At 40.0% G+C, this 21,799-nt stretch overlaps 2 protein-coding genes and 1 non-coding gene across 5 annotated transcripts; 2 read left to right on the top strand and 1 right to left on the bottom strand.

The window, feature by feature from the left end:
* Window positions 1-121: 121 nt before the first annotated feature.
* On the bottom strand, window positions 122-11,569 carry sppl2 (signal peptide peptidase-like 2). 3 transcript variants are annotated; one of them, XM_044022855.1, is made up of 16 exons: window positions 11,450-11,529; window positions 10,124-10,240; window positions 9,376-9,558; window positions 9,176-9,265; window positions 8,417-8,556; window positions 7,262-7,404; window positions 6,886-6,982; window positions 6,503-6,619; window positions 5,710-5,791; window positions 5,542-5,616; window positions 5,393-5,455; window positions 5,183-5,282; window positions 4,378-4,455; window positions 3,775-3,935; window positions 3,499-3,539; window positions 1,892-1,958 (listed from the first exon to the last, which is right to left on the bottom strand). In XM_044022855.1, exons 1-16 carry the CDS (start codon window positions 11,495-11,497, stop codon window positions 1,949-1,951), a joined length of 1,545 nt encoding a protein of 514 aa, XP_043878790.1. In that variant the 5' UTR covers window positions 11,498-11,529; the 3' UTR covers window positions 1,892-1,948. The 3 variants fall into 3 exon arrangements, 2 of the variants coding, with proteins under 2 accessions (XP_043878789.1, XP_043878790.1); XM_044022854.1 differs by lacking the exon at window positions 3,499-3,539 and having other exon boundaries at window positions 122-1,958; window positions 11,450-11,569; XR_006360223.1 differs by lacking the exon at window positions 1,892-1,958 and having other exon boundaries at window positions 3,525-3,539; window positions 3,650-3,935.
* Window positions 11,570-12,154: 585 nt separating this feature from the next.
* On the top strand, window positions 12,155-12,226 carry trnae-cuc. Its single transcript has one exon. It is a non-coding gene; the product is annotated as a tRNA-Glu (tRNA).
* Window positions 12,227-13,096: 870 nt separating this feature from the next.
* On the top strand, window positions 13,097-20,368 carry dapk3 (death-associated protein kinase 3). The gene is made up of 9 exons (XM_044044139.1): window positions 13,097-13,166; window positions 14,469-14,560; window positions 16,098-16,458; window positions 16,989-17,118; window positions 17,291-17,339; window positions 17,421-17,447; window positions 17,542-17,694; window positions 17,786-17,831; window positions 18,915-20,368. The coding sequence occupies exons 2-9, from the start codon at window positions 14,499-14,501 to the stop codon at window positions 19,449-19,451; spliced, it is 1,365 nt and encodes a 454-aa protein (XP_043900074.1). The 5' UTR covers window positions 13,097-13,166; window positions 14,469-14,498; the 3' UTR covers window positions 19,452-20,368.
* Window positions 20,369-21,799: the final 1,431 nt, after the last annotated feature.

Genomic DNA, 21,799 nt, shown 5'->3' with positions numbered 1-21,799 from the left:
GTTACACACTGGACCTTAAATAACTTCAAATGTCACTTAGGAGCCAAATCTTTATCAATCTTTAATTATCTGACATTCATAGAGATGATCAAAATTGACTAATCAAACAACCCACACAGTCTCAAATACAAGGTTTGTTTGTTTATTATATGTATTCCTCAACTGAGGCATTAAAAACCAATTGGTGTGACAACAAAATATAAACGGTAAACGGGTAATCTCATGTCCTGGGAAAAAAACACTGCTTTTGAATCAGTGACATCCAAACAACTACACTGACCAAGGTGTACTAACCTTTGTACTCCCTCAGATCTGAAAAAGAAGAATCCAACATTTGTCTACACAGATGTAAAGAGTGACGTGAGTGTACTGAGACCTTGTTTTTTTTTTTTTACATTATATACAGACACATTCCAACTCTGCCAGCGCTCAAATTTACTAAAAATATTGTCAAATGCTTCATTTAATTAAAGTAATCTATGAACACTGGTAACACGACGTTACATGTCACTCACTCCTCGGTTAACACAGTTAAACTGTAGCACTTCATCGTTTTGAATACAGCACTCAGGTTTGTCATAAAGCCACTTTAAACACACAACACATTCTACCGAATCTCTCCACACGGGGGCGCCATAAGGCCGACATCCGCTATTAAGATGACATGAGTAATAACTACAAGAAGTGATGGCATAAAAATCCTGTATTATAGATTATACACTTGCTTTACAATGTCAAGTCAAAAATCATAGCATGCAAAAAAAGAAAAAAACTATATAAAGATGACAAAAATATCAACACAATTCCAGTTTGAAAAATATATCATCATAACTTTGGCTCAGTCAAACATCCACGATAGCATCACATTGTCATCACTGCTGTATTTAATATTCTGACACTGGAGGAGATTATGCTGCGCGTTATGAAACAGATTAAGGAATAAGGACCTTTATTTTCTAAGTTGCAGTGCGTAACTTTTGTGTGACTTCATTCTGCCCGTTTGGTGTGTGTATGAACAGAGATGTAACATTTGTATGACGCAAAATCCACCAAACCACACCATCAGACCTGACGAGAGGGAACGTTTGTGTGTATGCAGCAGCAGCACAGGAGTGGATGGAGACAAGTAGTGTTTTATCCCGTCAAAACTGCTTTGAACAGTGGAATTTCTTTTCTTCTTTTTGACTGTTTGCACGTTTCTAGTGCAGTGTTGCGGTTGCCTTGGTCTGGTCAAAACTGAATCATAAAAATGTTGCTGGTTATTTCTGTAAATGAGTTAAATCACTGCAGTTCTAGTTCTCACTTTATTTGTTTTTAATCCAGTGCATCCAAACCTAGTGGCAAAGACTTGCCAGATTCATTTAAGCTGTGATTTCTCCATTGAACTACAGCTGCTGAATAAATGTAGTGTCGTCCAAATAACGATTTGTGCCCCTGAAATAAGTTGAATAAAATTGGGAACATTAAAGTTGTAAAGTCGAGTACAACACAACTGTACTTATGTAGTAAATGTACTTGGTACAAACTGTGCACATGTCACAACAGAGGGTTTTTTTTTTTATACTCCGTTGTGTTTGCCAGGTTTGTTTAATGCCTCAAATTAGTGTCCAGTCCAACTGCAAAGCAGTAAAACACAGATCTCCTCTGCTCGTCCCTTCACAACAAGTGCAAATTAACGTCCATCTTTAAAATGTCCGTTGACTAAGACGAAATGTAGGAAAAAATAAAAAAATAACCAAAAAAAAACTATGAAGTGAAAATGAAAAGCGCTGTCAGTTGCACATGTCGCCGGGTTTCTCAGCTGGTGGCATTCCCTGAGGCGGCCGCTGGCACAGGTCTTCGTCTTCTTCTTCACTCGGAGCGATGGGTTCAGTTTGTGGCTCCGCTTTCATCGACGGCCCTTCTCTCTGTGGCACCGCAGTTTGTGTACAGTTGATCGGTGCGAGCGCTATGGCAGGCTGCGAGGGACAAAATAAAAAAAACACAGCACATATGAGACAAAAGAGAACGTTTTAAATTTAATTAAAACCCACAACCAAAAAAAGTATACAATCATTCCTCTGTCAATTGAATCAAATGAAAGGAGCTTTACACTGATGTCAGTGTAGTCAGCAGTGTAACATTCATGGAAGAATAAACACCTTTAACTAGACAGAAACCACACACACTAACCCTTAATAACAAACCAGCCACCATCATTATTGTATTTTGCTAAATAGTCACTAATCTATCAAACACACACAAAACAGGGAGAACAACAGTAACGGTCCAGTGTTCAAGAATTAATGACGTCTACAGGTGAAAGTGCAGATTGTTACAGTGGCCTCCTTAAAGCTATGACTTTGCCTAAAGTACATATATAAAAGACTAAGCTATTTTTTATTTTAGTCATTATGCACTTACAACGTAGCAGCTGATACTTTAATAATCGCCGATAATTATCTGAACTATCGTTTAGAAGCTTTGAAATATGCAACTTAAATCAGCCACACGAAAACCACGACAACACCACTACTGACTTTAATGTTGTTCGGACAAGAAATGCCAGAGATATCGGCAAAAATTCCCTAAAAAAAAAAAAAAACCAAAAAGAATTGAACTAGTTTTTACCCATAGACTCAAACAGAGTCGCCCCTGGTGGCAATTTATTGTATTTTTACATATTATTACATATTGTTATATATGTTACGTTTGGACTCATCCAGGAAACCAGATTACTTTAATATTTATGATGGGACAGTGAAGGCAACACACAGGCTACTGCAGCCGTACACAGTGGATGATCCTTTTCCTCCACTGTAGCACTTATTGAGTTACAGGTACCATGATGGTTAGATCATGTCAACAGTTATCAATAGGTTACAGTTCAACAAAAGTTAACTAATGGCCACTTTTCCCATTGTGTTCTAGCACTCTACTCGATACATTGTTTTCCATTACTATAGTACATCCTCAACGTGGGCAGAGTTGCCATAGCGCTGCAGAGACGAGCAAAGTAGTTGTTTTTAGGTGTAACTGAATCATTAGAATCAGGTTTTGTTCACAAAATTGCACCATACTTTTCCGCCTGAGCAGGTTGTGATTCGGCTCACACCAGACTCCTCTGTTAAATGTTGAGATTAACGCATGTTTTCAGGGATTTGTAAGTCTTTTTATCTGATCTACAGTTCTGCATTGTTCGGTTTGATTCTTTTGTCTGACGTCGCGCTTGTGACTCTTCCAGTGACGACACTCTCTGACTGATCGGTGACCGCCAGTCACATGTTGACATCACATTTTAGTCGGTTCAGCTCACTTGGAACCTCAGGAACCAGAAAAAAAAAGCTCCAGGTACCATCGCTAATGGAAAAGAAAGTAGTTGAGCCAAGTAGTGCTAGAACTGTATAATGGAAAAGCACCACTAGTAGTTTCAGTTTCTGCCAGTAAACCTTGCTCAGTGTTACACACTGGACCTTTTTAATGGTGAAGTGTAAAGTAGTGAGCCCAGAGAAAGAATACCTGCAGTGGCATTCACAGACCGCTGGGTCCTCGGCAGCAGACTATTACACACCCACAGTAAAAACAAGGTTAGGGAGGGAGGGAAGGAGGAGACAGTACAACAGAAACAAGCGGTTGGAACAAATGGAATTATTTAAAGGGGTTACTCAACTTGAAATTCACTTTACTCTGCATGTTAATTAACTAGATTTTTTTTTATTTTGGGTTGGTTTGTGGTTTTTGTTTAAGTCTTTTTGTTCTCCAGCAGTAGGGCAGTCATATCAAACTGGTATTCACCACAAATCCACTTCCAGTCCAGAACTGGTGAAACTCCCTGCGCCACAGTGCTACGGCCAGGCTGGTGAGCAGAGTGCAAGGCACCAGGTAGAGCAAGGCCGGCTGACCCATCTGCATCACGGCGAGGGCTACGAAGGTGATCAGCAGGCCGATGCCGTAAGCTGGCAGAGACGAAGACAACAACACAGACGGTCAGTAAGTTCTCTCAATACGCTGCTTCTTCACATTTGGACTGGAGTTATTTCTCTGTGCTGCTCGTCAAACATTTGAGACACAGGGAGCTATCAGTGAGTGAAAACCTGCTTTTTATTACATAAAATACGTTCACTTATTTTGCCTCCTGAAGTACTGAAAAAGAAGATAAGCACCACTTTAAAATAACGAGGATAGTCAATTCTTGGCAGCAATTACCATCCTTGAAATAGGAAATTAGGTGTCAGGATTTTCCACCATCCTTTTCATTGCAATGAAGATTTTGACTGATCCAGAACTTTTCTGAATGATTTTTTACTTGAGGTGTATGTTCTTTTTTTCTCAATTACAGCAACATTTAACCAATTCCAAAGCTCTCATGACCCCGCTCCCCCCATCTCATGTACTTACCGATTGTACAGGCCACAAAGTAGATCCTGGAGGATTGTGTTAAAATGTCAAACCTGTGACAGTAAACCACCAGCAGACCTGACAGGAAAAAAGGCAGAGGATCATTCAAGTGCAATTACTTTATTAATCATGCAGAGACGTCCATTCACTGTACTGGGGCTGCAACTAATGATTGTTTTGGTCCAAAGAAAAATGTTGATCAGTGTTTGCCAAACGTGGAAAGAATGATGTTCTCAAATGTCTTGTTTTGTCCACAAACTGAAATAATTAACTTTTCATTATTTCACTTTCATTTCTTTGTTATATGGAGAAAAGAAACCAGAAAATAATTCATATTTAACACCGCAATGTTTTTACAATTAAAGGGCAACTTCAATAGAAATATAGAGTAGAATAAAAATTTAGAAAAAAATAGATTTTGGATGTCGTCATAACGTGATAATGTGTCAGGACCTAATTTTAAAAGCTGTTGCATTGATAATCAACACATTTATTATCTTAAATATAATGATTACAAAACACATGGAATCGACAAAATGATATAGATATACACAACGCTTCTTTAATTTAAACCTAAGATTTTGTGTCATAGCAGAATTTGACCACATTTATAGACATAAATATGCTTAATTAAACATTAAAAAGACAAAGAAATAAAGCAGGTGTTATCTGAAATGCAACGTACAGACAAGTGTATTTGAAGAGCATGAACAGTAGATATTTAAGAGCGTAATTTACAGTGTGTTGTCACTCTTTTTTGAGAAGCACAAAGCGCGTGCGTGTGATGATGCATGGAATGAATTACCTGGTACGAGGATATCACCAAAGCCCAGGAGGGAGAAGGGCCGGTCACAGAGAGCCAGTGGAGAGAAGTTTAACCGTGGCACCTTGAGCACCATGGGGAGCTGGAGGAGAACATGAGATTCACAGATTAGAGGAGGCATTTAGAGCAGTGGGACTCCCAGCGTTTGGTTTCCGGAACTACACTAAAACTCAATGTGGAATTTGAACTCACCTTTTCATGCGTGGAGGAGTCCGAGGGACCAGCCGCGACCTCCACCATTATACTTTCCCCACTCTGTAAAGAGGAAACATGCAAGCGTGATGTATGGATATAGACGTGTGAATGAGTCTGAGAGGGGGAAAAAAATTACCTTTACGTACCTTTGTAAATAAGGGCGTAATAAATACAAAGAACACGTCATAGACAAAAAGGACTGACAGTAGTAAAGAGCAAGCCTGTGGAGGATGAAGAGAGAAAAAAATAAGATTTTCAACCACCACAGTACAAATGTGTGCCTAGCAGCACCTTTAGAATAAGATTATGTCCACCTTAAATGTTGGCAGTCTGACTGTTTTGAGCATGTAGAGACAGAAGGCGATGCCCAGGGCGTCCTGCAGCACCCACGCCCACCTGCAGGACACAACACCACCGTCATCATCCAATACACACGCAACAAGGATATAGAACACAGACAGAAAAGATTTCACCTCCTGTCGCAGCAGAGGTGGGCAAATTGACATTATCGAGTATTTATCTATACCCCTGAAATCTCCCATTTCAATGATCTCTATGGTCAGTTATGTTTCTAGCTCAGAGTCACCATCTTTAACACCTACAATAATGAGTCAAAATAAATCCTAACTTAAAAGGTGTCAGGATTTTCACTGCTATGGAGATTTAAAATGACAAAGCACCTTATTAATGAAAGATTCCTTCAGAGAAAATGTACAATTGAATGCACAGTATGTCATTTATGCTGCTAGAATAACAAAAGGACTTATTTTATTTCTGAGAGCTTTGGTGGCAGAATGCAAGGCAACGTGCAGTCGCATTATTTGCATTTGTTATATTTATGAGACACTTTTAAATCTGTACATTAATGCTTTTTGTGTGTCATGTCTCCAAACTCCAAAAACTCCAAACTCTTTTTTCCTTTTAAATAGTTTCTTTGTTGCGGTCTCTACTTTTTATTGTATTCTTGTTATCACAGGGACAGAAGAAACACGACCGATATGGAGCGTTGACATAGTTCCACTGTGGACATAGCGAGATACAAGCAGCTGGGATTTCTCCAGACATGTGACTAAACATATGCATTTGCAGAGGATGGATTCGACTTACTGGTCTTCATTGCGAAACACCATCCAAGTGACGCTGATGCTGATGCACAGAGCCGACAGCAGCAACGTGCAGACCTGCGGCCGCTTGTGTAAGTACGGCAGGTTGTTCTCTGGGATCCTGTGCACACAAAAACCAGCTTTTACAACCAGAATATAGTTTTGTTTCATTTCCTCTGGCTACCATTGTGCAGCAGTTGCACTATACACCCTCAAATATACAAGGCACAGTGTCAAAATTAGATTGCTCCTTTAGATGCTCAGTCCATAACATGTCAGAAAATGTTGGTGTTTCCCAGACTTTCCAGAATATTTTTAATGATTTCTTTGTTATTTGGAGCAAAGAAACCAGAAATATGAAACAATCCTGATGTGAACACGTCTCACCTGCACTTGCAGAATGGTATTCTCCTGACAAAAGGCCACAGACAGCTGTAGAGGCCGACAGACGAGGCCACGCAGAAGATTGCAATCACCCAAATGGCTGAAGAGTGAGGGAAAACAGTGGAGGGAGATTAAAGATTAATCTTTACAATAAAATATTTCACAATAAAAGCCTTGTAGGAAAATATTGAAACACTAGCGTGTTCTTACTTTGAAATGGTTACAGGTATAGACATTGAAACTGTGGTCATAGATCATTTTCACTGTCTATTTTGCTCTAAAACAAAAACAGCAAAATGTCACACATCCCGTGTGACCCCGACCTAATTCTGCATGTAATAATGTTACAACAATGGCATGTTGTGTGTCTGTGTTGTACCTAGGTGGTCGTAGAAAAAGTAGAGGAGCACCAGCATGCTGCAGCACATGACCACAAACACACAGATCATGATAGGGGTGACGTCGACCGTCTCCTCATCCTGCTTCTCTGCGCCATCGTCCCGCTTGTGCTTCATGTAGCGTCTGCGGGAGAATTAAATAGTGATAAGTCCGTGTTTTGGAGCATGTTCATCTTCCACTGATCAGCGCCCCATAAAGATTCTGTTACCCTCATAAAGCAAGGAAGTAAGGGGAAGGCAGTTTGTGACACTTAATATTTACAATCATTCACTACGAGTGCAAAACACAACATGTTTTTGCCCGTGGTCCTGTGTGTCACACCTGAATGTGTCCCCAGATTCAGGCTGACATAACCCAGTGAGTCACTGACAAACACTGTGCTTTAAGGAGTGGCAGGGTTCATGGCCGACTGCTCGGTCCAGAAAAGAACGCATGCAAACACATTGTTGGAAGAGAAAACACTTGAGAAATCATCCATTTGTTGTACTTTGTAGAAAACTTTGACTGATTGTTTACGTTTAGCACTCATGACGAAACACAGAGTATTCTCGAAGAAAATGTGGGCTAAAAGCAAAACTGCCGTCACAATGATCAAAAACCAACTTAGATATTAGACAAACACAATTTTCCCTCCATGCGAAAACAAGATATATATTAAAAAACTAATTTATTTTGTTTACCTTTATTAAACTTGATTTTTTTTTTCAATTTCCTTATACTTTCCTTGTATTTTGGACTTAACATTGGTTTATTTCAAATCCTTCCTAATCCTAATCTGCCAAGGAGGTTATGTTTTCATTAAATAAAAAATAGCTATCAGAATAATAATAGTAGAAATATCTATAAGCAGGTAAAGTTCTACACCGATCCAAATGAAGTGTTGAAGCCTTTGAGGTCTCTTGTTTTTAAATGTTTCATTCAGCACCTTTCATCTAATTTTGTGTAAGAGTTTTACTTTTTATAACAGAGCATGAGCTATATTTGGGTTGGATCCAAAATGAAACACTAGAAAAATGCTTCTACATTTTGTTATGAAAGTAAGTAAAGCATAGGACACAGTCATTTGTGGACAAATACAAATAAACACTCGAAAAGAACCAACAGTGAACTCCGTCCCAAAGTCGTGTCCACTTACTTCTTGGTGTCTCTGCTGCCTGCCCAGTAGCCTCCAACTGCGACCGTTCCCACAGCCATCAAGAAGATGATGACCATATTGTAATCCAGCACGGGTTCATTGGGTGCATACATGGCAACAAGTCTCCCTTTACCAAAAGTCTGCAAGAGTTAGAAAAACAGCGTTATGTTAGGGTTCGTTGTGCCTGTCATGGAGTTGTACGACCATTGCGCTTTCAGTCTAAATAATTGTTTCCCCAAGTTGAATTGACAAAAATGAATAAAAAACTTGTTAAGCAAACAAATTCTCTGATCATATTCCTGACATAATTCATGTACACGGCAGAACTGCGATTTGAGAGGTCACAGCATCCTTAAATATTGACCAGAAAGTCCAATCACTTCATCCATGAAGGAGCAGACAAATTGAGAACATAATTCTGTGGAGAGCAGAGGTGGAAACATTGATATACACAACCATTAAATTATTTACCTTTTATCTAATTTTGTTTTGTTGTCTGCTGCACGATAAACCGTTCATGTGTGTCCACCCCTTCTGTCAGACTGTGAAATATCCACACTTAAAGCTGCATTTTGCGCAAATTGTTGTTGTTAATATTATTCTGCCTCTATGTTTTTTTCTTTCTTGTCAAACTGCTGAACAACTTGACCATAAACTAATGGCACAGGATCTAAACACAGCTATACTGCTGATGAACCTAATCAGCATTGTGTGAACTCTTCAACACTGCTGAGTTATCAGGAAAAGATGACCTCTTACCTTCCCTATGTCCAGCATATCAGAGTAGCTGAGCAACGCTACGGGAATGTCAATCTCCTCATACTGAGACTTGTTTCCTGCTGGTGGTGTCTGGAGTTCGAAAATGAAAGAAAGAAAGAAAATATATAGTCTTCTAAAGTCAACATAACAATGCACAAATGAGCACAAGCAACAGCTTTGAACTGTTATTTATAGATTACCAGTCTGTCCTTGCTGACGATGAGTAGGCCCTTGGCGCCGTTAATCTGGGCCAGGCGAACCTTTTCGTAAAAAGTGCAGTTGCCACGCATCACCATGGGGATGTGATTTGGGAAGCCGCCCTCTGGGACCTCAGAGGCCGAGCACAGGACTGATGTTGTCAGGTCATAGATCTGCAGGCGTGACTATGAGACAAGACGGTGTTAAACAAAGCTGGGGGGGATCTCTGTTATGGTTCAACTCTTCATAGAAATACATGAATGTTTATTTCCTAATAGACACTAGACCTAATTAGCTGGATCATCCCTGTCATGCTATCCGACTCTTTGTAATCATTATCTTCGTTGAAGACTGTTAGAGGGGGGGATGATTTTTCCTTATGACAAAGTGATATATAAAAATAACTGGAATGACTTTGACACAGTATTCCCTCCGGCTATAACTCATTATATTGATATCACTCAAAAACAGGCACTACAAGCATTGGTACGCTCCATATTAGTACATCCGTCCACTGTTCTACACTGCGAAGTAGTTAAAGTATTAAAAATACTTCACGTGTGATCATGAAGTTAACTTGAGTGGTTTTCACACAGCTGAACATGTAAACTCTGGAGATTCTCCTGCCAGCTCTCAGTAATCTCTTTTGTGAGGTCATGTGAAAACTCAGCAAGAGAGATCCTGAGGGTTTCCTGTGGTCATGAAAGTGTTTCACCCCCAATGTATTGTCTCATTCATAAAACCACTTACTGCCTTGTTGAGGTCCTGAGGTAGACGTGCCCACTGAGAGTTGAAGAATATGCAGTAATCCTTCCCTTTGCTGTTCACCTTATCACTGAAATGGGCCATACCATACTCTGCCACCACCTGTCAACATGCCAACAGTGTTAACATCAGTGTATATTTTTTTCCCACTTTGACCCGTCTTGATCAGTCATTCACAGGCTGTGTTGTTGCCATTTCACCTTTCACCCCTAACCCTCTGAAAATCCCAGTAAGCTTCATAAAACATGGTGAACCTCCTAGACTTTTCAGACTGGACAACACTTACCCTTTAAACATGTTATTTCTGGATCTACAAATCACATCTTCTTGGACGCAGAAGCTTTGGTTTTAGTCAGCAATTTGTGATGATGCTTTAGTTTTGTACAGAATGACATGTTCTCAACATGAATGTCCTACATGGCTTTTTTTTCTTGCTTTTTTTAAATTGTGTAAGGATGAGGCTAATCGAGCATTGGGATCAGTTTGATATAAGTCAAAATCACTGATTTGTATACAGAAAAAATAAATATCACATGAATGACTCACAAAATTAATGTTAATTAAAAAGCAGTAATAGGGTTTAACATCAGTCATGCTGTGAGCTGCACATTTCTTTCTCATGGAAGAAGAATATTGGACACATGGTAGAAGCATTATGTTTGTGAAATGGTTGATTAAGAAGTGGTTTCATCAGCACGAATGAATTGAGTCATATATCCATAGTAAGCCATATTCATAGTGAGTGTAAATATCGTACGAGTGTTTATCTGTAAAAGTTGTGTCAAATGGTGTCAAATTATGTTTTATCTATCTATCTATCACCTAATGTAAGGCCTTTAAAACAGTAACAGGCATCTTAAGGACTTTGGGAGTCTATTACGCCACATGAAAACAAAACAGAAAGCTAAACATAGAGGATAAACTTTAAATAAAGACACGATAATGTTCAGACAAATATTCTCCCTCGCGTCGTCAATCGTTTCCTGATTGTTGTCTAATGTGATCTGTTTGTTTGCTAACACTTGTGTCTGCTGTCTGTTATAAACACGGTACAGTCGGTTATAAACGCTGCGGTTCCTCGGTGACTTGGTAAATAAGCGATAACGCCTCATATTTCATGTGAGGGTGAGTGATGGTGATGGTGAGTGTGTGTTTCCACCGGGGCCCACGGACGGTCATCTCCGCAGGCTAGCACTCATAGCATCCGTGCTACTACTCCCCCGGAACGCAGTTGAAAACAATAACCCACATTCAACCACGCGCCGCTTTACGACATAGACACGCGGGTAAGCCGTTTCCGGTCGCTCTCACCTTTTGGACAAAAAGGACGGCCCACAACAGTGTTTCACGGAGCCTCATGATGCCAAATGGCTCGTTGTTGTTTCCCCCATCAACCACCGACAAAACGGCCCTGCTCCAGTCCACTTACTAACCCCCACCAGCTGTTCACACAAGACACGCCCGTTTTTGAGAATTCAGGCGTTTGATTGGCTGTCATCATGTCTAGGGTATAAGCACGTCTCTGATTCGTTGAAGTCAAAGTCACAACAGAACTGCCCAATGCCAGATCGCTTAAACTTCAAAAAACTTTTAAGAAAAATATAATTATTTTTTAATTGCATGTTTATTCAAATATGAAATGTGTCAGACTATAACAGATAAATATAAAAGCAAATAGTGAATGTAAAAGAAGATATTAAAAAATAATAGGAAATACAATGTAATTCATGCTTCAACAAACAAAAAGCTCATTCTCAGCCAGAGAATGTCCAATGTCATGAACGCAGTCAATCACAGGGTGGTTGGTTATTTACAGCACGCTCATTCCCTGCAACCACCACTTAAGAAGTAAAAACCGCTGCAGCTCAGCTTTCCTTACATGGGAGTCTATTTTCACTATAATTACAATCTGCTGGAGAGCTTCTGTCATATGCAACAGATTGCTCAAACCATAGGAAGTACAATCAATCAACATTGATGTATTCTTCAAGTGATGAAATCACATCAACAGCAGTTTCCCTGGTGGTCTAGTGGTTAGGATTCGGCGCTCTCACCGCCGCGGCCCGGGTTCGATTCCCGGTCAGGGAACACGTATTTTTCATTTTTCGCAATTCGCTTCGCATAATTCCGATTTGTTCTGTTCCGACTACAACTTAAAGATTGCGGCTTTTTTCCATTGTCCACTTGTTTTCACACTTTTAGAATATTTTGTAAGAGGGTAAAAAATGTATGTGTGTGTGTGGCTGAGGAAAAGACGGAGGGGATGGTCAAGAGGCCGTCACCCATAACAACCACCGGTGCTGTTTTGTAGTTGTTGTTGTCGATGTGCAGATTTTCAGACACAGACAGTCTGTAATCTTTGCTGCTGCATGCTCAATCCTGTTATTTATTGACATCCTGCGGGCAGCGGGATGATTCACTCGGCGTGATGACGTCATTCCATATGTTCGCCCGGCTGCTGCACGTTTACCTGCAGAAAGCAACATGCATCAACACCGGAACTTAGACCAGTTGTGCTTTCACAACACAAACTCTGTCCTCCGCGTATATGTAAAGAAATCAGAAGTGCTTCCGACTCTAAAAGTACAACCACCCGCCACTTTATTAGGTACCTATTACAGCGGATCATCTGCCCTACACAAGCTGGTCTGAGTTTTTCAGGAACTACTGATATTCTGATATTTTTTATACAAAATGTTCTGAAAAAAAAGATTACACTCCCATGCTTATGTGTAATATTTTTAATCTCATCCAATAAACCCTCTTAGTTAATTCCTATCTTAATGTAATTCCTTCTTGAACACGTGTAAGATATAAAATAAAATCTACTCACCACTGCTCTGGTTGTAAAAGTGAGAAATGTGTCAAAAATAGACAAACATATATCAATAGCCAGGAAATTGTCAAATTCGGAGAGGCTTTTATTTTGAAGATAGACCGGATGTCCAGTGTTTTGTTGTGGCTACTTGACAGTGCCGAGTGTTCGTATACTCCACAGAGGAATGCGGCTCTCGTAGACAACTGTACGGTAAGTGCAGCGTTGACTCTTAGTTTTATATTGTTAAATGTGTGTCTATTTTGTTAACAGTATCTCATCGCTGTCAACTGTATATTGTCCTCAAAGTATCTTAAAACAGCGGGGGCTGCTTGTTGTGCCGTGCGCTTGCTGGTTAACGCAGCTAGGCTAACGTTAGCCGTCGTCCGTTGCTGGTGAATTCCCTTAATTTATTGAATTATTCCTATTTGAAAAAAACGTGTGTTTCGTTAATGCTTGTGCACCAGGTCGCCTCTGTATCTGTGGCTTAAAAGAAACCTGTATGCTGCCTGTGCTCTTGAAAATCGCCTGTGAAAATGTCCTCTCTCACAAGAGGAAGAGTCGCCTCTAAATCTTTTACAGCTCTCACCAGTGTGTTATCAGCTAGATTTAAGAAACAAGTTAGTTTTGATTATGTATACGTGCATATTTTGTAGATTACAGTTATAGTTAAACAAGGTGTAAATTCTCGAGGATGCAGCTTAAACCCTCGTCCCTTTAACCGAATCAGGGATACATGGTCCGGGCAGGAGGTGATGTCAGTAGGACTGGTATGCAGCAGATGTCTGACGTCAGCCAGAGTCTCAGAAAAAATCCAGCTGTGTACACTAAGGCCAAATAAGGAGGAAAGAAACCCAGGTAACAACAAGAGGTGAAGTGTAGATTCAGACCAAAATAAGGAGGAAAGAAACCCAGGTATCAACAAGATGTGAAGTGTAGATTCAGACCTAACAAAAGGAGGGAAGAAACCCAGGTAATAACAAGAGGTAAAGTTTAGATTCAGACCAACATAAGGAGGAAATAAACTCATTTCATAACAAGAGGTAAAGTAGACTAAGTATAGGGTCTACGGTCTGTGTCACAATGCCGCACTAAAAAACAACTTTGATATAGTCAATCTTAAATCAGTCCATCCTCGGTTTATAAGGTGAGGCTAGGTCAAGTCAGGTTTAAGTTCAATTATTGTAGAAGAATCATAATGCACATTTTTACAACAACAGAAACTAATGGAGGTTTATGAAATTTCAATGTGGGCAGATAGGACACCAGGATTAATTAAACTCAGTGTGGAGTAGACTAGCTGCACAGAATAAATCACCATGACAATTTAGAGAGTCCAGGCCTGTTTAACCCAGGATAACTGGAAAATCCTGCCTTAATGCATGTTTGTCTTTTGTGAAACAACCCTCAGGTCTAGGTACATGATGTTGTTTTGGTCACTGTATTGTCTGTTTAGTATTTCCACTCCACTTTCTGCCAGTTTCTGTGTTTACAGCCGTTTCTCTTTCACTGCAGTGAATCTAGAGGCATCATTCCAATCACATCATGGCCGGATTCAGACAGGAGGATGTCGAGTTGTATTATGAGATGGGAGAGGAGCTTGGCAGGTATGTTTAGAAGATTTACTTCTCCTTCTAAGACAGTGACAGGCGTAGTGAAATTACATCTTACAGACGTTGCCAATACGATTTTGGAGTGAGTAAAGAGGCAACACTTGGTCTTTACGTAAGCACAGTCCAGCTGCATGAAACATGTGCAAAGACAAATGAGCAAAGAACAGAAGAGGGTGTGATGTGTTTTTTCAGGATGACACGATTGCCCAAAAAAGGAAATCAGGATGTAATGCAACATTATGAACGCCAATTGCTGTCCAAAAACAAAAAAACAGGACATTTATGTAACTGCACTGATAAGTTATTGACCTTCAAGAGTCTGTCTTTGTTATGAGAGATACTCCCTCTTCTCTGTGTAGATGTTTATGTTCATACAAGATGTGCATAGCCCAGAAAGTACAGGTTTAGAGAGGCCACTGTGTAATTGTCATCATGTTAAGTGCAGGGCAAGCACAGTACAAGGAGTACATGAATTACCATGAAGTAGTCACCATGACTCCTAATGCACCTTGATGGCAGGTGTGAGGAGCTGTATTTAAGTGTGTCAGAGACATGTTCAGTATCTATTTAGTGATCAAATCTGAGTGGCTTTTACTCAACATTGTACCTGCGCTACTTTATTCTGCAGTGATGCAGCAAAATCATGACATCACTGCTTCTCACCTTTGCTGTGGTGTAGTGTCTCTGAAGGACAGGGCAAAGTGTGTGTGTGTCACCTCTTTAGGACCTTCTCTGGCATAAACACTGACCTTGTCAGGACCAGTAAGTCCTCATAGAGACCAAAACTTGGTCCTTGTGAGGAAGAACCTCATTTCTGATTGACTGGTAATGTTTAGGGCTAAGGTATTGTGCTTGGGTTAGTGTTAGTGCTAGGCATTAACTGTTCATGTTTAAAGTTAGGGATGACACCAGATTAATGGATCTCAATGCAGTGTTCCAAGAAGAGAGAGAGAGTGTGTGTGTGTGTGTGTGTGTGTGTGTGTGTGTGTGTGTCTGTCTGTGTGTGTGTGTGTCTGTCTGTCTCTGTGTCTGTGTCTCTGTCTGTGTGTCTGTGTATATTTTCTTAAATTCATTGTTTAGCCCCGTGTTACCCAGAGTTCAGAGCCACTATGTCCTTATCGCTTAGTCATTTATCAGTTTCTGCTTTAGGGCTTAAAGTTTCTGTAAACGCTTGTTTGTGACATTTTTCAAGTTACATTTTTCATAATTTTTATCGTGTTTTAGAAGAAATTGTGAAAGAGTTGACTTTGTGAAATATTGTCACTTTAGTGGCCAACTTCTTTCAGTTGTCGCTGAAGAAAATTAGATTTATAATATTTGATTGCTGTTGTAAGTTAGCTGATGAATAGGTTTTATATCATGTCATTGACCTTCAGTCTTAGAAGGTCAGAAGAAATTAAAAGAAGTCATCAGTTACATTAGATTAGATTTTATTGTTTCATTATTGAATTCTCCGTTTGACCAAGTCCTTTGGTCCATTACAGTTTCCTGTCTTTACGTTTCACGTCTTTCTTACCGTGTTTTCCCGCAGTGGACAGTTTGCCATCGTCCGCAAGTGTAAGGAGAAGAGCACAGGCAGCGAGTACGCCGCCAAGTTCATAAAGAAGCGGCGGCTGTCATCCAGCCGGCGCGGGGTGAGTCGCGAAGAGATCGAGCGCGAGGTCAACATCCTGCGAGAGATTCAGCACAGCAACATCATCACGCTGCACGACATCTTTGAAAACAAGACCGACGTGATCCTGATCCTGGAGCTGGTGTCTGGAGGAGAACTGTTTGACTTCCTTGCTGAGAAGGAATCCCTCACGGAGGAGGAAGCTACTCAGTTCCTCAAGCAGATCCTGGACGGCGTTCACTATCTTCACTCCAAACACATCGCCCACTTTGACCTCAAGGTCAGTGAGCGTGGTTAAGACCGTTTATGGGGAGGGGGGGTTTTGAGAAGCAGGGCCAACATTCATGAATGACATGCTGGTGAGAAGTTCAGTTTAAGTGTTAGGAAATGTTTAGGCTGTAGCTTTTCAAGTATGTAGCACTTCTGTGTTGAGAGGGATTTTTCATCGATGCCACAGGACTCACTGCAGCTTCTATTACAGCCTTTGGTAAAGCCGTAACGATGAGTCTATCGATCATTCTGTTTTTATCGCCTATCTTTAATTGATCTTCCTTTTAAGCAAACGGTAGCTGGGTTTATTTTTTCAGTTGTGTCTTACCAATGAACACACCTTGGGTTTTGAGGAGATGAGGATTTCACCAACGTTTAAGGCTACGACAACCATACAGTTTTCATTTTAAAAGTAGTCATTCACTTAAACAAACCACACTAGTAGGTGGTATATTCCATTGCTGATAAACCTCCTAAATGAGCATTTAAATAATAGGTCTGTAAAAAGTCTTCTTTCTCTCACTGTTTGAATGTTTCCAGCCTGAGAACATCATGCTGCTGGACAAGAACGTGCCAAACCCCAGGATCAAACTGATTGACTTTGGGATCGCTCATCAGATTAAAGCGGGAAATGAGTTCAAGAACATCTTTGGAACGCCAGAGTTTGTCGGTGAGGTTCTGTCTCAGCTCTCGTGTATTTACTTTGCAAGTGAAATGTTTGAAAGTAATGTTAGCTCGTGCCTACGCTGGCCTGGTGGTGGTGGTGGGGAAGTGGGTGAAGTGTGTTTCAAAATCTCGACATCTGGTTTAAATTGAAGCATTCATTCCTCTGTGCTTCACAGCGCCAGAAATAGTCAACTACGAGCCACTTGGACTGGAGGCAGATATGTGGTAAGATGTCTACATGCTTCTTTTTTTTTAATGAAGCTGTATACTGATATACGTGACAGGATCTTCTTTTCTCCATTGCAGGAGCATCGGAGTCATCACGTACATTTTGTGAGTTGTGTTTTTGAAATTGTCTGTAAAGAAACACAAATCACTTCACACTCGTCCATATAAAGATCTAACGCTGAGTCCTTGTCTGTGTCAGGTTGAGCGGCGCGTCTCCATTTCTGGGCGAGACTAAACAGGAGACCCTGACTAACATCTCGGGCGTCAACTACGACTTTGATGAGGAGTATTTTAGCAACACCAGTGAGCTGGCCAAAGACTTCATCCGCCGTCTGTTGGTCAAGGATCCAAAGTAAGAAGAACTTTGCAACTGAACTCAACAAGAAAAGGAGAGAAACGCGTCAAAATCTGAACACTTTCATTTTGTTTTCCTTTTTTTTCAGGAAGAGAATGACAATCGTTGACAGTCTCGAGCATCCCTGGATTAAGGTGTGTGAATTATTTGGGGTTTTTAATATGTTGGGTTTTTTTGAAGTTCAACATTCAACAGTTATGTTTTACAGTAATAAAAAATATTTCTGAGACACATTTAATCTCCTGAACCTGCCAAGACTAGATTATGATAATTTATTAAAATATATTTATTTAGATTCACATTTTTGAACAAAAGCACAGCACAGGCTTCACTTGACGTGACTCTAAGAAGACCATGAGAAATATTACAGTAAATAAAATAAATAAAAGCTATCACTAATCCACTGCCTTGTTCATGTTTTTTTCCATTTTTTTAGTTTAATTTGCTTTTGTTTCTATTAATTAAGCACTTTATAAACTTGTAAATAATAGGTGTATCAGTATTATGTCTTTATCAGTAGAGTTTGAATTTACTTTACTGTTAATATTTCCAACGTTGCTAAGTAGACCTAGTAGTTTGATGACATTTGATGAGAAAAGCGTGAGCTTCAGTTCACTTCCTGGTTGAGTGACTGATCCTCTCAAACCTTTTTCCTCAACACACTAACTGACCAACTCCGCCTCCCTCCCTCCATCTCTCTCTCTCTCTCTCTCTGTTTGTTACTGAAGAACATGATCATATTAGATAAAACTAGCACATTACTGGCTTTATCTGTTGCGTGCATCTGAAACTCATTTCCTGTAACCCTTTCAAAGTAAAAGCACTCTAGTTGTTCTGTTCCCTGTTTCCATTCATTGTTTTCAGTAAGGTCTTTATTTAATATTTATAGGATCTTCACACGTAAGAGTCCTGGCATTTTATTCTGTAGCATAGGAGCATTTAGTCCATTAAAACATTTATATTTGTGGCATTTTTCAAAGGCAAATACTGTGTAAAATATAGCAGCAGCTCCTCAAAGCAAAAACAAATATATTTAAATATATATAGAAAATATATATTTATGGTTATTTAGAATCTGTTAGTTTTCCAATACATAGTTTTCCCACTCAGCAGCAGTGCTGTAAAGCTGTTGCCAACCAAGTGCAACTGTTAACTGTGAGAAAAACAACCATTAAATCGCCATACTTATTTCATACTTGTATTTTTTTCCTCTCCAGGTGATCAAGAGGCGAAACGTGCGTCCAGAGGAGAGGGACCACAAGCCTGAGCGCCGTCGCCTGAAGACCACTCGTCTGAAGGAGTACACCATCAAGTCTCACTCCAGCATGCCGCCTAATAACACCTATGTCAACTTCGAGCGCTTTTCCCAGGTGCTGGAGGAGATTGCGTCTGCAGAGGAAGGCCTGAAGGAGCTGGAGCGTAACCAGCGCTCGTGCCAAGAGGACGTGGCGGCGCTGCTGTCCATCTACGAGGAGAAGGAGAGTTGGTATAAGGAGGAGAGCCAGAGCATCTCCAGCGACCTGAGCCACATCCGCCACGAGCTGCAGCGCTCTCAGGTGCAGCACAAGAAGTATCAGGAGGACGCCCGCATCACCATGCAGGCCACCAACATCCTCAAGCGCAAGTTTGGCCGCCTGGAAAAGCGCTACGAGGTTCTGGCTGAGCAGGTGGCGTCTGAGGTCCGCTGGGTGGAGGAGCTGGTGAAATCCATATCTGCAGAGAAGGACAGACTGAGCTCTGGCAGCATGCCATGAGCAGGGCGGATGTCCAACAGTGACATTTTTACTCTCAAGTATCCTCCTGCCCGTCTTCTCTGCACGTGTGCCGCACAGCAGAGTTTGAGTGGGTGAGTCCTTGTCATCATAAGCTATGCTGCTGCTTCCCTCCAGGAAAGGTGTTCCAATCTTTTTATGTCATGCTCGAGAAAACCAGCAAGAAGCAGAGAGGCCATATACTCGACCCAGTCACCTCAAAGAGGCTCATTCCTGTGTTTTTATCCATTAATTTATAATTTTAGAGATTTTCTACGTACTGTAATTCAGCTGCAGATGGAGCAGACTTTTGTTTCTTTTTTTGTTTACTCTTTTTAGCAACTATAATTAAATCTAGATTTCCTTGAGGCTTTAAAAGTCATAGATAGTCGGTTAGCAGATCATGTGATAAAGCGTGACAAACAGCTGATAGTGGTCCCGTTTTCACACAAATCATTGGTATTTGTTTTTCTGGTGCTTAAATTTCAGCTGATATTGAATTTCTTTTACATGCTTGGGCGGGTTTTTGACCGTAAAGGATGCAAAAAAAAAAACCTGAAAACTCTGAGCATAGAAAATGAAAGGCCATGCTTTCATTCACAGGTCCATCATTTCAAAATATATTTTTAAGTTTACTGGAAAGGTATCATGTAATTTGATAGTACTTGAGAAAAATACTACTCTGGTTTAATATCTGTTAAATATTTATTAAAGCCATAGTGCGTAACTTTGACTAATAACTGTTGGAGTCAAACTACTGTCAGATGACTTCACACCAGGCTGATTAAGCTCCACACACCTCTTTCTGTTTCAATTGCAGCAGCAGTTTTTGTACTCTGAGATGGCTGTTTGCTGATGGCCAAAGGTTACGCTCTGAAGCTTTAACTATTCATTCAATATTTGCAACTTAATCCCTGTTTTTTTTTAATAAATGGATATGAACTGAAAGTCAGACTTTATGGAGCTGTAAATGAAAGCATCGCCAGATGTGAGAATGTATGGAGTCATCAGTGCCTCTCATCTGTGACAGAGGTCACGTCATATCTATCACATTGATATCCCTCGACGTCTTAAAAAACCCACAAAACCACTCTTTGCACAGTAGCCTTGTAAACCAAATAGTGTTGCATGGGAAGGAAAAGCTGTTTAAAAACTGTATCTCTCTCTGTGTTCATTCAGACATCTCTGCACACTTGGAACATTCCAGCTCTAAGTTTGACATTCAGGCAACACATTCCCCACATGTACTGTATAGCATAGATCCTACATATATGATATAGCCAATAGTATTTTTCAATAGAGAAATGTACCCCTTTGCACTTAAAAGTATTTTAGCAGCGTCCAAAAAATAAATAGTAATCTGTTTGAGCTGTAAAATGAACCGAAATAAACAAAGTTATAACTATAACTGAGTCACACTCGTGTGTTGTTTTTGTGTGAATTAACATATTTTTTTATTTCTGTATAAATATAAGGAAGATATGTATTCATAAAAAGTATCACATCCACATTTGACTAAATGGCTAAAATGTGTCCTTGTACTGAGTATGGTGCAACATTGAAATTACCCTAGTAACAGTAACAGAAAGGCCCTCTGGTGGTGAAGTAAGAAAATATCAAAGAATATTTTAAAAGGAGCCTTGAGCATGACTTTCACTTTCACATGTGTGTGTGTATTTAATGTCAACACAGCTGCAGTGTTGGCAAAAATAGATAATATATAAATGCACACACCAAAGTTCCCATGGATCTGAAAATTACAGGTTTTCCTAAAAGGTTTATTAACACATGGGAAGTAGGATTTTATTTTATTTTTCTCATTTAATTGAAAAAAATAATGTAGCGTTTTTTTTCCGTTTTATTTTAATAATTAACCGTTTTAATAAATTGAATACCTTTCACAGTAACATCACAAAGATCAGGACCGTGTCATGGTTTTGAATCTGTGTCATCATTCGTTCTCTCCATATTCAAATTGGAAAATTAAACCTTTTTTTATTTCATTATTTTACAATATACTGTTACTCATTTTATTTTGTTTTATAATCCCAATCGAGGAAAAAAGGGGGTGGTTTTTCATACTTTTTCTGTAATTTTGTGCTTGAATTGAATGTAGCAAATGAAAAAGAGATGGAAAAATTGAAAGAATTAATGTTTTTAGGTTTGGTATTTTTTCCTTTGTTTCCTGTTGTCCTGCCTTTCTGTGTGGGTGTGGTCTCTCCCTCAGTCTCTTCTGCTCACCTGTCCCACATTAGTCTCGTTAGTCCTCCCTGTTCCTGTGGTCTCTCCTCAGCCAATCAGCTTCTCCACGTTTAACCACTCATTCTCCTCACCTGTTGTCCTCCTCCCCT

The sequence above is a fragment of the Solea senegalensis genome, linkage group LG1 (genome assembly GCF_019176455.1).
Source record: "Solea senegalensis isolate Sse05_10M linkage group LG1, IFAPA_SoseM_1, whole genome shotgun sequence".
NCBI classification, from domain to species: Eukaryota; Metazoa; Chordata; class Actinopteri; order Pleuronectiformes; family Soleidae; genus Solea; species Solea senegalensis.
This window is presented reverse-complemented; position numbering and strand designations above follow the sequence as displayed.